Genomic DNA, 12,527 nt, shown 5'->3' on the forward strand with positions numbered 1-12,527 from the left:
GTGAGTCAAGAGGGGTCTTCATGTTAATGCATATGACCAAAAGAAAGGACTTTAGAAATGAAAGCTCTCTTTCACTTAGAGTAAGTTTGCTTGCACCCATCTAGTTAGGCAATCTGCAAGTTTCATTTTGAAGTCCTTCTTTAATAATACAGTAGCTAACATCAAAAATATTAGCTTGTTCTAAATAAGTATTCATAAAATCCTAAAGGTTTCTATTGGCTTAGTTGTGACAGACATTTCTGTTTGTGTTTCCTTTTCAACTTTTAACTTTTCACCTGCTTTTGGTATTAGGAAAGGAGATAGGAATAAAATAACCCTCTCACATAGAAAAAGCAAGCAGAACTATCGAGGGATTTTTGCAATGAAAAACAGGGAATAATATAGTAAAGCTAATTTATACCAAAATCACAGGTTGCTCTGGACCACTGATCATCATCTTCACTGAAATTTCATGAACTCTGATAAACAGAGATGTTCCATTATTTCTCATTTTCAGACTGGAACTTCTAAACCTGAAAAATTACCAACAAAGCTAATGGTGAATCCATGGTATAACTTTACTAGTTAGCAGTAAGGTCGGCAAAATTTAAAAGCAAGAAAAAAGAAGTAATTGCAGAGCAGAAAATGAAAGCAATATTACTCTGTGCATGTGGTTTGGCCGATGGAAAGCCCCATCTCTGGTCATGAGTTTTAGATTCGTTGGAGAATGCACGGTCATTCATTTACTTAGAGGTGCTGCCTTAAGTTTCCTGTCTGCTCTTGGTTTTAGTATTTTTTGTCTTTTTAATGGATAAAGTTTAGATTTTCAGAAGGGAAGAAGCAACGATAGTTAAGGGAGAAGTAGATCAAGGGAGGAGTCACATATACATAGTAAATGAGAATAAATATGTGTTAATTAATTCAGCTTTATTTCTAGTATGGGAAAAGAGTGCATGGTTTAAGAAGAGCTAGTCATGTAGGTGCCATAAGATAATAAATGTTGAATGAGCTGTAGTCAGCATAGCCATTAATCTCAGAGGAGAAAAAAATGATTTATATTGTTGAATTAGTAGTGTGCTAGTAATTGTCTTGTAGGGGAAAGATAAGATGTTATTATCAGACATGGGTACTATAGTCATACCACAAGTGCCAAAAGATGTCCCTGTTGTTTGTAGAGACAAAGCCAGTGGCTCAGGTGCAGAAGGCAAGAGGAGGAAGCCCTGAGTTAATGGGAGAGAGAGAATCAGAATTCTTTGACCCCATATAATATATTGGTAAAACAACAATGATCTAAAATGATTTTGAATTTATGACAAGACTACAGAATTCCTCACTAATAAGTGAGCAATATAGTCTCATCGTCCTTTAGTGAGGGAAGTTTGCTGTAGTAATTCAGCTTTATGGAACAGTAGCCTTCTAGACATATCAACTAACTTGCTCAGGTTATCTGAACTTGTACAGAGAGGAACAGAATCCTAATGATTGTATTTCTTAATAAAGTATATCTTTGATCTAATAAATATTTCTCAGGGAAATATTTCAAATATTCTTTTATACCATACTGTTGTAAGTAGGAGACTTTGGTTCCCTTATATAATAATTCTCTCAGAATTTGAATTGATTATCACAGAGTATGCTGGAGTTCAGTGATGGCAGCAAGTTTTTATAACAAGATGAGAAGCCTTCTCTTCTGATGTTACTGATACTTTCCTAACAAACAGTATAGATTAATAAAATACATCTGTAGAGTTTCTAAAATATTTGGCATATATTCACTCATACTTAAATGCAGGAAATAAAGAAATATTGCATTGCCTATATCTCAAAGAACAAACAGAGCTAATTAAATAATTGGTAAATAGGGAACACATAACCTAACATATGTTTTAGATTACACACATGATTCTGTATAAAATGACTATAAGCAGTACTAATGCAGTAAGAATGGGGTTCAAGCATTAACACATGGGCATCATATTTTTCGTGTTTCCCTGGTGTAGATACACGTCAGTATTTTTATAATGGAGATACTTCCATTAGGCTACTTTTCCAACTATATGACCATCTCTCACATGTATTGAGAACCTTTTGATTTTATGATATTAATCTCATTGTTACTTGTGAATTTAATTATTGGTCCATGAGATACTTGTTAGAACATAACTTAAAATCATGGAATCGTAAAATATTAGAACTGCAGAAATCATTAAAATAGTATATTCTAGCCTGCTCTTTTTACAGAGGAGGAAGCCAAATTACAGTTTTATTCAGAGTAATAAGGCTTAATAAATATGACACGAGAACTTCATTATGAAACCTTAACAATTTAACCTCCTTGGACTGTTTTTAATTTGGGACAATAGCAAAAGTTAAATTATTCTTTAATCCAACTTTCAGAGATGAAGTAGAGTACCAAGGTTTGGGATGAGTGGGATTTTGCTTATTTATTATTTCAGAAGGAAACTAAGTTTACTTGGTTTTGTTTTTTTATCTCTGAATTAACAACTAGACTTCCTAAAAAGAGTGTTACTCTTATTACACCAATGAATAATTTACTTTTATGATATGATCACCCCTTTATCTTCAGTAGAAATTTAAAATGATTTTTTTTTCATCCAGAGAAGTCAGAGGTATCCACTTTAATGGAGCATCAGCATAGTAACTCCATTAAAATCGTTTGCCTCATCAAAATCATATTTATTTTTTTATTAAATTTAAACTGAAAAAGATCTATTAGTAAAAAGGAGTGAAGTGCCATGGGTTGAAGACAGTATTAATTCCAGTTCTGAGTTAAAATTGAAGTAGAATAAGAAGAGAATCATGAGTTGCATTCATCACTAAGTAACTTGGCTCTAGTAGAGAGCCTCTCTTTCCTTAGTTAGGCTTGTCCCAAAATATCAGAAACTAAGCCTTTCCAACATGGTAGAACAATTCCTTTCCACCAGCCTACCCTTTAAGGACCTGGAGTGAATTCAGTACTACAGCCAGGCACCAGAGCAGATTTTTGTAACATAATCCTAATAACTTAAAGCAAATCTTCTATGATTGGGGGGGGGAGGGGTGTGAATAACCTCTACAGCATATAAGAGAGGACATGGATGGTGGTCAATCAGGATGAGACGGAACACATAGGTTGTGCTTTGTACCATTAGAGGGAGGGCCCACATATGTGAAACGATGGCATCATTAAAGAATTGAAGTGAATCAATCAAATTCTCTTTTACCTGTAATGGCTATTGTCATGTCTTTGTCCAAGACCTTCCAAGGCTGGGTTTAACTCGGAATCAGCACATTGTTCTGGCAGCACTAAAAGTAAACATTTATTCAAATGGGAAGTAGAAATCAATTTTACAATTAGCAGACATTTGTTAAATTTCTACAAAGTACAAAGTGCTAGGCATTGGAAATGAAAATGTACAGTTGAACATTCCCCTTAGGGGTGGAACAGTACAATGATAACTAGGTGAAAGGAGTGGTGGGAAGTATGTATCATAAACAGGATTAGGATTAGAAGCAGAGACTGTCTAGGGCTCCCACATACCTGCCTCTCCTACCATAAATGATCCCTAATTCACTATTCCTGATAGGAAAAACAAAGCATGTGACCTAATCCCAGCAGAATGAGGCTAGCGAGGAGCATAAAACTCCATCCCTTTACCCCCACCCTCAATATATCACTGAAAAAGACATTTTCCTCATCTCTGTGAGTCTATGGACAAAAGCCGGCTATGATTTGGGATTTTCAATTCTCTTGTCTCTAAAGGAAAAAAAAAGTGCTGTGTATATAATAAATATATTAAGTATGATAACAAGTATTAGGGTGAAGTTTCCTATGGATGATGTTACCTGTGTTTCAGAAAGCCTCAAAGAAAGCAGCTTTGAAGGAACAGACTACCGAGATAGATTTAATTCAGCATATGATAAAGATTACTTTGTAATATAGCTATCCGATTCTTGAATTAATATAGCTTGCTACTTTTGCTTCTACTGACATGTTTGTAGGACATGATGCATTTCAGTATGTGGCTTTCCTGATAGGAACATTGTGTTCCTTCCCCCTTGAGGACTTGGTTTCTCAATGATGTGATTATTTGAATAGTCATAGAATATTCACTTGATGTTTTACAAGAGTCTCGAGCTTCTGAGTACATTTGGATGATGAACAGTCACATAGCTTAAGAGAGGTATGAATTTTATCTAGTCGTATCAATGCATTTTAGTTAGGACCACCAACTGAGAGTCACCAATTTGAACTGTTTCCTTTCATTTCTCGCAAAATAACGAGGAAGCCAAGCTTCCTGCTAAACCCTCCCCACCCTTCGACCTCCCCAGCAAGTACAGTGTTATAGTATGTATTTGTATTCCAATTTAAAAACTGTGCCAAATACAATACTGCCTCAGAGAGAAATGTTGCGTACTTTTCCTCATTAATTTCTGGTCCATAGTCATGTTACACACCCAGCAGGTCAACAGCCAGAAGATGTCCCACATTACAGTCAGTGAATTTCAGATGTAAAAAAAAATCTCTTCTTTAGATACTTAGCCCGTGACCCAGATTTTTTCAAAAGACTTTATGCCTTTGGTATTGTCTGCATGATGTTCCAACAGTAGGATTATGGGTGTATATTGTGGGGGTAATTCATGTTTCTGACATTTTTCAACTTCACTGAGTCCCTAGGCAGAGTTCATTCTGTCTTTTTGTTAGGGTGTGTATGAATGTAACTCTCATTTTTTTTTTCCCAAAGCTGATATTAAGACAGAGAAAGGGTGGTCCAAGACAAAGCTAAGGATCTTAAATTCTTCATTTTGCTAAGCTTACAGCCAGCAGCAGCAGCACCTGTGTTCAAGTCCTCTGACTTGATCATCTAACTGGCTGTGCTAAACCCTCCTACAAAATTATAGTTCCTCACAACAATTAAATATCCTCATATTCATGCCAGAAATGTGTTTAGAAATGGGTCCTGTCCCCCGACTTTGAGCAAGATAAGGGAAGAAATCATCCCAGTTGATGCCCACCAGCTATGCAAACTCCAGCTTTGTTTTGTTATGAGGACTTTACACATGTGACACCATGAGGTACTGGAAAAAAACTGGCCTAAGAGAAAATGTGGGTGCTAATCTTGGCTCTAGTCATGTGACCTTGAGGAATGTCCCCTCACCTGACTGGGATTCAGCTAAATGATGCCTGAAATCCCTCCCCTCTCTAAAAACATGAAGGCAGGCTCAGTGAATACCTATAGAATCAAGGGCATGGAGAGGTAATTTTGAAGAGCAGGACTTAAGGAAAGGTAGACAATTTAGTGGGTACCATTTCCCATATCTGAAAAGAAAGGAATAATTCTGCTTGAAAACTAAACGAGCCTTGTTCTGATTTTATTTATCCATTCTACTTTGTCAGAGATTTTAAAAGTTGACTCATATTGGGGACATAAAATTTTCAGAGGGATGAATTTTATTCCTTTTCTTGAACTGTGTGTTCAGTATTATGAACATATTTGCATGTGTACATGTATGTACATATATGTACAGATAGACTCATGCATGTGTGCACACATACATTTCTATACCTCAGTTGTTCCTCATCTGTAAAATGAAGGGGCTGGTTAGATGATTTAAGTTTCTTTTTACTTCTACTATCTGGTCTGTTTTAAACCTCTTTCTTCCATCAATATTATAAATATTACCAATAATTTATATGGTCTGTAAAGTTTTACAAACTGCTGTCCTTACAAAAATATTGGCAGATTTATAGATAGTGAGGTATGATTCTTAACATTTCGTGGAGGGGGGGAACTGTAATTTAGAGGGGCTGAGCAACATATACAGCATCATGCTTATAGAAAGGAGCAGTCAAGACTTGAACCCAGCCTTCTGACAATAATACCATTTCTTTTTTCCTTACACGACTTATTTGTTCTTTTCTTGAGTACTACTTATGATAATTTGAAGTGGTAGTATGTTATATTTTTTGTTCTACCACCTACCCACCCATCTTTATACATAAAATGAGAAAACTGCATTAAAATAGATAAGAAGATTGTTATCACCCACATTGTTCTTTAATTAATAAAAATAATATCAGGTCACAGTCTCATTTTAAAATTAGTAATTTGTTATTTGTTATTTGCTGTTACTAGAAAAGAGATTATCACATCCAAAATCATTTTCTGTGCCCTTAGCTGCTTTTCAGTTTTTACTCTTTACTTTGAAGTTGTTTTGAAGTGATGCTTTGGAGACTATTTGCTTCAGTATTATATCTTATCCATGATTGACACCATGTCTGCTGTCTTGTTTGAACTCTTCCTATATTGTAATAATGTAGAATTTTGCAGTGTGATCTCACACATCTTCTATTTCATAGGTACCTAATTTTAAATTAAATAATTCAGTAGGAAAATAGCCAAAGAAATTGTGGTAAATGGTTAAAGGCATATTGCTACCATAAGAAATGACTAAGAAAATTCAGAAAAACACAAGAAAAGTTTTATGAACTGATCAAGAGTGAAGTAAGCAGTACCAGGAAAACTAAATACAGTGACTGTAATATGAAGGAAAAGAAAAATTGAACAAAACTGAGTTCTATGTATATGGACCAAACTTGTCCCTAGACAAAAGTGAAGAAAATGTATTTCTCTCCTTTCATTAGAGCTATTTTCATTTTCTCTTTAAACCTTTTTTTACAGGGGATGATTCACTAGATAGGGGGCAAGTGTAGGATATATTCATAAATGAATATGGTATGTTTGTAAAGCATCAGGAAAACAAAAATAGTTTTAATACTAAAAATATTCCTAATTAGTTTACAAATAACCTGGTATTAGCCTATGAACTTATTTTTTTTTCTAGTGTTTAGTACTGACATGCCAGTCACACCCACAAATCCTAAAGAGAAAAATGCCCTGGGGCAGCTAGGTGGTGCAGTGAATAGAGCACCGGCCCTATAGTCTGGGGGACCTGAGTTCAATGTGGCCTCAGACACTTAACACAAAAAACTATCCATGTGACCTTGGGCAAGTCACTTAAACCCAGTTGCCCTCCAAAAAGCAAAAAAAAGAGAAAAATGCCCCCCCCCCCCAAATGATGCTACAGGAAAGCAGGAAAAAATAGCTACAGTCATTTTATTTAGGAAACCTCATTATTTTCTTTTTCAAGTACATAAGGGTTGTTAACCTTTTTGTGTGTTGTGGACTCCTTTAGCAGTATAATGAAGTCTATGCAACCCATTTTTAAATGTCTTTTAATGTACAAATAAATATATAAAAATTGGAAAGAAAATTGAAATACAGTTATCAAAAGTATTTTTTTGAAAAACAAGCTCACAGACTCCAAGTTAAGAATCCTGGTTTTAAATAGTTAATGCTAAAGAATATGTATATCCCTTTATTTTTTTTTAACTTTTTTCAACAGCTGTTCTAACATTATTGCTCAGTATATTTTCATGATCCCATTCTGTGATGTCTAGCAATGAATTCTGGGATTTTTGTGAGCAACTTTAGTTCTAAACAAGCACCGAGATAATGATTTTTCAAAACATATACATACATGTGGTGAAATGAGCATGATTTAAGGTTTGGGTTTTGTTTTGTTTTGGTCAAAACAAATAATTGGTTCCCGGTTTTAGCATTTCTGCCTTTAGATTTTGTCTATCACTGTATCTGAATGTGGTTGTTAAACTAACAATTAAATCTACAAAAAGTTGTATCAAAACATTTGGCATTCTCTTCACCTTCATATGGTCATAATGGTAAAGATGGAAAGGAAAAAATATAGTGTGACTATGATAAGGCAATTATATCTTCCCAGAATGGATTACCAATGTAAGAAGCTAGGTTTCTATAGAATTATCCTTTTAGAATACTAAATCCTAAATACCCCTTTATTCTGATATCTTTGTTTTTGCAAATGAAGAAACTAATGTATAACCTGTTGGTTCAAGGACAGGGCTTGAAATGAGGCAAGCATACTTGGAAAACCTGTGTTTTAAGATTATATAAATATACAAAGTCTTGTTGAATTAGCTCAGAAGAAGTCAAGTTGCCTTTTTCTCATCTACAAAACAATGATATGTTTCCTAAGCCTCTCAAGAATGTCTATAAAGTATTTTGAGAAGTCAGCCCATAATAAATAGTATAATGTGTAATGTAAATAGGAAAAAAATAACTCGGAGGATCAATGATTTGGGCAGCGTGGGGAACTTCGATTGTAGAAATTCCATCCAATAATGTATTTTGCAGCCCATCTGTGACTCAGTAGATAAGTTCGGAGGGCAACGTTGCCTATGGTATAGAAATGATTTCCCGGAGTCATACAGCTAGAGAATGTTAGAGGTGGAATTGGAGTGGTCTTTCTCACTCCGAGAGCAAAACTATTGGTGTGACACACCCACTGTCTCTTTTTATTGTATATCATGTTAAACAGTTGATTTACTTACAGTTATTGGGTAATAATAAAGACCTCGGACATATTAACCATATCTCTTCTTTGAAAAGTTGTTTAGTTCTAGAAGCTACTTGTGAGATGTTTCAGAGAACTACACATAGGTTTCAATTGTACGTAGTTACCTTATAATTCATTATTTAACAGTAAGTTAGTGTTTGGCGTTCTAAAGATAAGCCTGAAGAGTTGCTAGCATAATTTTATCCTCAGAATCTCGACTGGGTTGATTTTGGTGACATAGCAGTTTGTTTCTGTGCTAATAAATGGACATACATGGAAGTATTTTTTAAGTGTTTCATTTTTCTACAGGTCGAATCTCTACAGATTCATTGTTGCATTTAGTCAAGTGAGCTAAGAGGGAGAGACAGTGTTTACTATGTGTCAAATGTTGATTGGTGGCAAAAATAACCTAATTTCATATGGAGCACAGCAATGACTCTCTTGGAGACTACAGAGACTTCAAATTGAAGTGTCTTCTTTAACTACATTTTTTTAAATCTATATAGTTACTGCTGCTCACCCATCATTGTCCTTAATCAAGGACAGGGCAAATATCCACGAGGACATTTAAAAGACCACAGCAAGGTGTCAGGTGTATATTTTTTCTGTTTAAAAAAAATGTAACATGAATATATTTGACATCTACCTTAGCAAACAAATTAATGCTAATTAAAGATTAATGTGATATAATTAGCATTAAAATGCAATTAAATTATGAGTAAGTGGACTAGGAATAGAAGATGCCGAAATGTTGCCCTGCCTGGTTTTCACATTCAGCCTTTTGTTTTTGCAGCAAATAGAGGGAGTGGTGCGGCAGGCAGTTCACAGACTGGCGATGCTCTGGGGAAAGCACTTGCCTCGGTAAGAAAATATTTACTTTGGGCTCCACATTTACCGTTGTAAAAGGGTGAACTTTAATCAAAAGTGGACATTGGAAATTTCAGAAAATGAACAGCAAACAGGATAGATTTGATTCTAGAGAGTGTCCAACTTTGCTGTAAAATATAATGTTCATTGCTTAAAAGGGGGCTGGGGTTCCTTGGACATATGTGAAAACTAAAGATTTTATTCCCATTCTTCTTCTAATAGTTGTACTAGGTAGCAGTAGGACATGTGTGTACATATCTTCTTTATTTGACATCATTTCTCTCTTGTTCAAAATTACTTAATGTTGGTAGACATACCAGATTATAAGCACTCTTCCGTGTCATGATGTCTTTCACTGATTGTACCCCAAGTTCTCAAAGACCTATAAAATGCGGTAATTAAAAAATACAACAGTTACAGAAATCAATTTAATAATTAAAAACCATCAAATTTAAAGACAGAAGATTTGATTCCCACGTCTTCCACTAATGAAATGTATGACACTGGGCAAGTCATGTAGCTTGTGTGGGCCTGAGAATTCTCATCTATTAAATGAAGAGGGGAGGGGTTTGGATAAGATTTGTTTAGGTTGTTTTCATCACAGAAATTCTATGATTCTCTTACCTGGTAGAACTATTCTACTGTGTTTCCTTGGTCTACTACCACGAGACAAGAGTTGGTTAGATCTGTTTTCATTAGTGAAAAAGGGAACATATTATTTCTGTAAGATGCACACCTGATATTGTCTGTTTAGACTAAGCATGTATACTCATAGATGTAAATTGTAGATGTTTTCCATTATTGCAACAACTCAAGAGCCCCAGTTGTATGTCTACCATCACTAGAAGCATTAAATGAGTTGATTTTACTGTAAACATTCTTTCAAAAAATGTTAGTGCTTAAAAAAAAACTTAGTTCTTGCAACTAGTTTCTATACAGACCATAGCCAAAAGGAAAAATACATGAATCACAGAATTATAAAACTGAAAGAGTTCCTATATTTTTTATGCAAGGCAACAGTGAAGTTAAGAGATTTGTTCAAGGATGTGTAGCTTGTTTGGGGGAAGCTGCTACAACCCAGCTTGACTGACTCTGAGCCCATGATTCTTTGTGTAATGCCATGCATTCTCAACATGTTCTACCTTATCAGATTACATAAACTGTGAATGCATCTGGGTTAGTCATGCTCACTGAACTCATCTGGGTCATACAAAATTCTAACCCTGTCATAGAGCATTACTTTTAACTAATATGAATGGACTTTTATTATGTTTTCAAAGGTGTTATTTTCCAGAGGTGCCATTTAGGAAGCCACATAAGCATTTCTGATCATGAAGACTCCCATAGTTGAGCAATTTGTGGTATCAATACTTTTGGGAATTTGAGATGATCCCATTAGAGTAAATTGGCTATACAGCAGGGCTTCTTAGCCAGGGTTTATTTTAAGGTCTGCTTTATAACTTGAGTTTTGTATTGAATGTTTTTTTCTTTTTCTATTTTAAGATCTATTCTCCGGATCACACTAACAACAGCTTTTCATCAAATCCTTCAACCCCTGTTGGCTCTCCTCCTTCTCTCTCAGGTAACCGTACGTGAAATTTGATTTCCCAATCTCAGCAGAAATTAATACACATACTTTCCTATGAAAATAACTCCCTTAAGCTCTGTAAGGTTTGTAAAGTGACTTCCTCTTGCGACATAGGTCTAGATTTTTATTTTTGCTTGGACCTGTGATTTTATTCATAAAGGAAGTTCCTAGTGAGGAACTTCCCCAATACTGCAGATCAGTACCTTCTCTGCAGTTTATAACCTTGATGAACAACCTCAGGTGGTGAGAAGTTAAATGACTTCCCCAGGGTACCCAGAGGTAGAACTTGAACTCACATCTTCATGTCTCAACGCTGGCTCTGTCCACCACTGATATGGCCTCTCAAGAGAGACATAGGACGCAGAAGTGTTTCTCACAACTGCAGCCTGTTTAGAGAAGAGTAACTGGACATTCTGCTGCTTGCAAATATTGCTGTGTGTTTTTTCCCTCAGAATATATGTATCAGGTGTGGATAGAGAAAGTAACGTAGAGCTGGGGTGGGGAACCCATGGAATATGAGGAAGACCTTTATGTGTCTTAAGTTTTACCTGGGTCTGCAGATGACATGAAGCAAAAATTAATAAAAATATCTCAAATGACAAAGTTCAGCTAATGTATTCATTTCAACAGAATGGAAGTGTGCTCAAAAAATATGTTCTATTGGGATTTATAGAATTTTATTGAATTCTTTAGTTCCATAGAAATAATTTAAGAGAAAAAAATTTGTATAAATTGTGAAAAAAATCTGGGTAAGAAAAAAAAACATTCTAATTTAATTTATAATGTGATCGATTTTCGTGGCTTGGACATTTAGCTGGGTCATGGGTGAGTTTAGTAGATTATGAGAATTATCCATAAATTAGTTTAGTTTTTAGAGGCGCCTTTTTTTTTTTTTTCTTTTTTGGGGGGGTAGAAGACAGGGTAATTGGGGTTAAGTGACTTGCCCAAGGTCACACAACTAGTAAGTGTTAAGTGTCTGGAGCCAAATTTGAACTTAGGTCCTCCTGATTCCAGGGCCAGTGCACCACCTAGCCACCCTTAGAAGTGCCTTTCAAAAGGCTTAACACAACACCTAATGCAAGCATTTCCAATGGACTCTTGGTAGTATTTAGTACCTATATTCTTTGTGGTATAGAGAGGTGACTTCTTAATAGATCGACTTTTCTTGACATCCTTAAGAATTGATTTTAATTAATACTTTATCAAACTGTGTTTTTAAAGTCATCAAAGGGGTAGACAACCTAAATTCAGTCAGCTACTGTCTCTTCAGCTGTTTGTTACACCGAATAACATGCATATTGTCAGCTATTTATGATGTTAATTTGTGACAGTAAAATTTTCAAACTACTGGATTTCTTTGCAAGAGAGGAATAAATTCTGGGTAGGTAGTGGTAGTTTACTTAAGATTCCATGATTTGCGTCTACCTCTCCTTAGACAGAGGACAGACCCAAAGATGAGAGCAGTTTATGGACCCTGATGTCCTGGTAGCAAGAAAAGGGAATTGAAACTAACCATAGAAATGAAGTGGCTATTGTCAGGTGATAAGCTGAACATTAATCACCTCATGCTTAAATTAATACTATGGAGATATTGAAGTATTGTTTTACTGACTGTAATCCAGTCTTTTCTGCAAGCCATGACCTGTACTTCAGGTAA

At 35.3% G+C, this 12,527-nt stretch overlaps 1 protein-coding gene across 14 annotated transcripts in view; it reads left to right on the plus strand.

Annotated features, from left to right (window-relative positions):
- LOC138173290 (transcription factor 4) overlaps positions 1-12,527 on the plus strand; it is a 450,738-nt gene that overhangs the window by 392,985 nt on the left and 45,226 nt on the right. For all 14 annotated transcript variants that reach the window (XM_069103270.1, XM_069103279.1, XM_069103296.1 and 11 more), the window contains 2 exons: positions 9,209-9,276; positions 10,786-10,864. In XM_069103270.1, coding sequence (XP_068959371.1) covers positions 9,209-9,276; positions 10,786-10,864 — 147 coding nt within the window. The remainder of the gene's footprint in view (positions 1-9,208; positions 9,277-10,785; positions 10,865-12,527) is intronic.

The sequence above is a fragment of the Petaurus breviceps genome, unplaced genomic scaffold (genome assembly GCF_028583685.1).
Source record: "Petaurus breviceps papuanus isolate PSGF00001 unplaced genomic scaffold, PetGlider_PUasm1.0 129, whole genome shotgun sequence".
Taxonomy (NCBI): domain Eukaryota; kingdom Metazoa; phylum Chordata; class Mammalia; order Diprotodontia; family Petauridae; genus Petaurus; species Petaurus breviceps.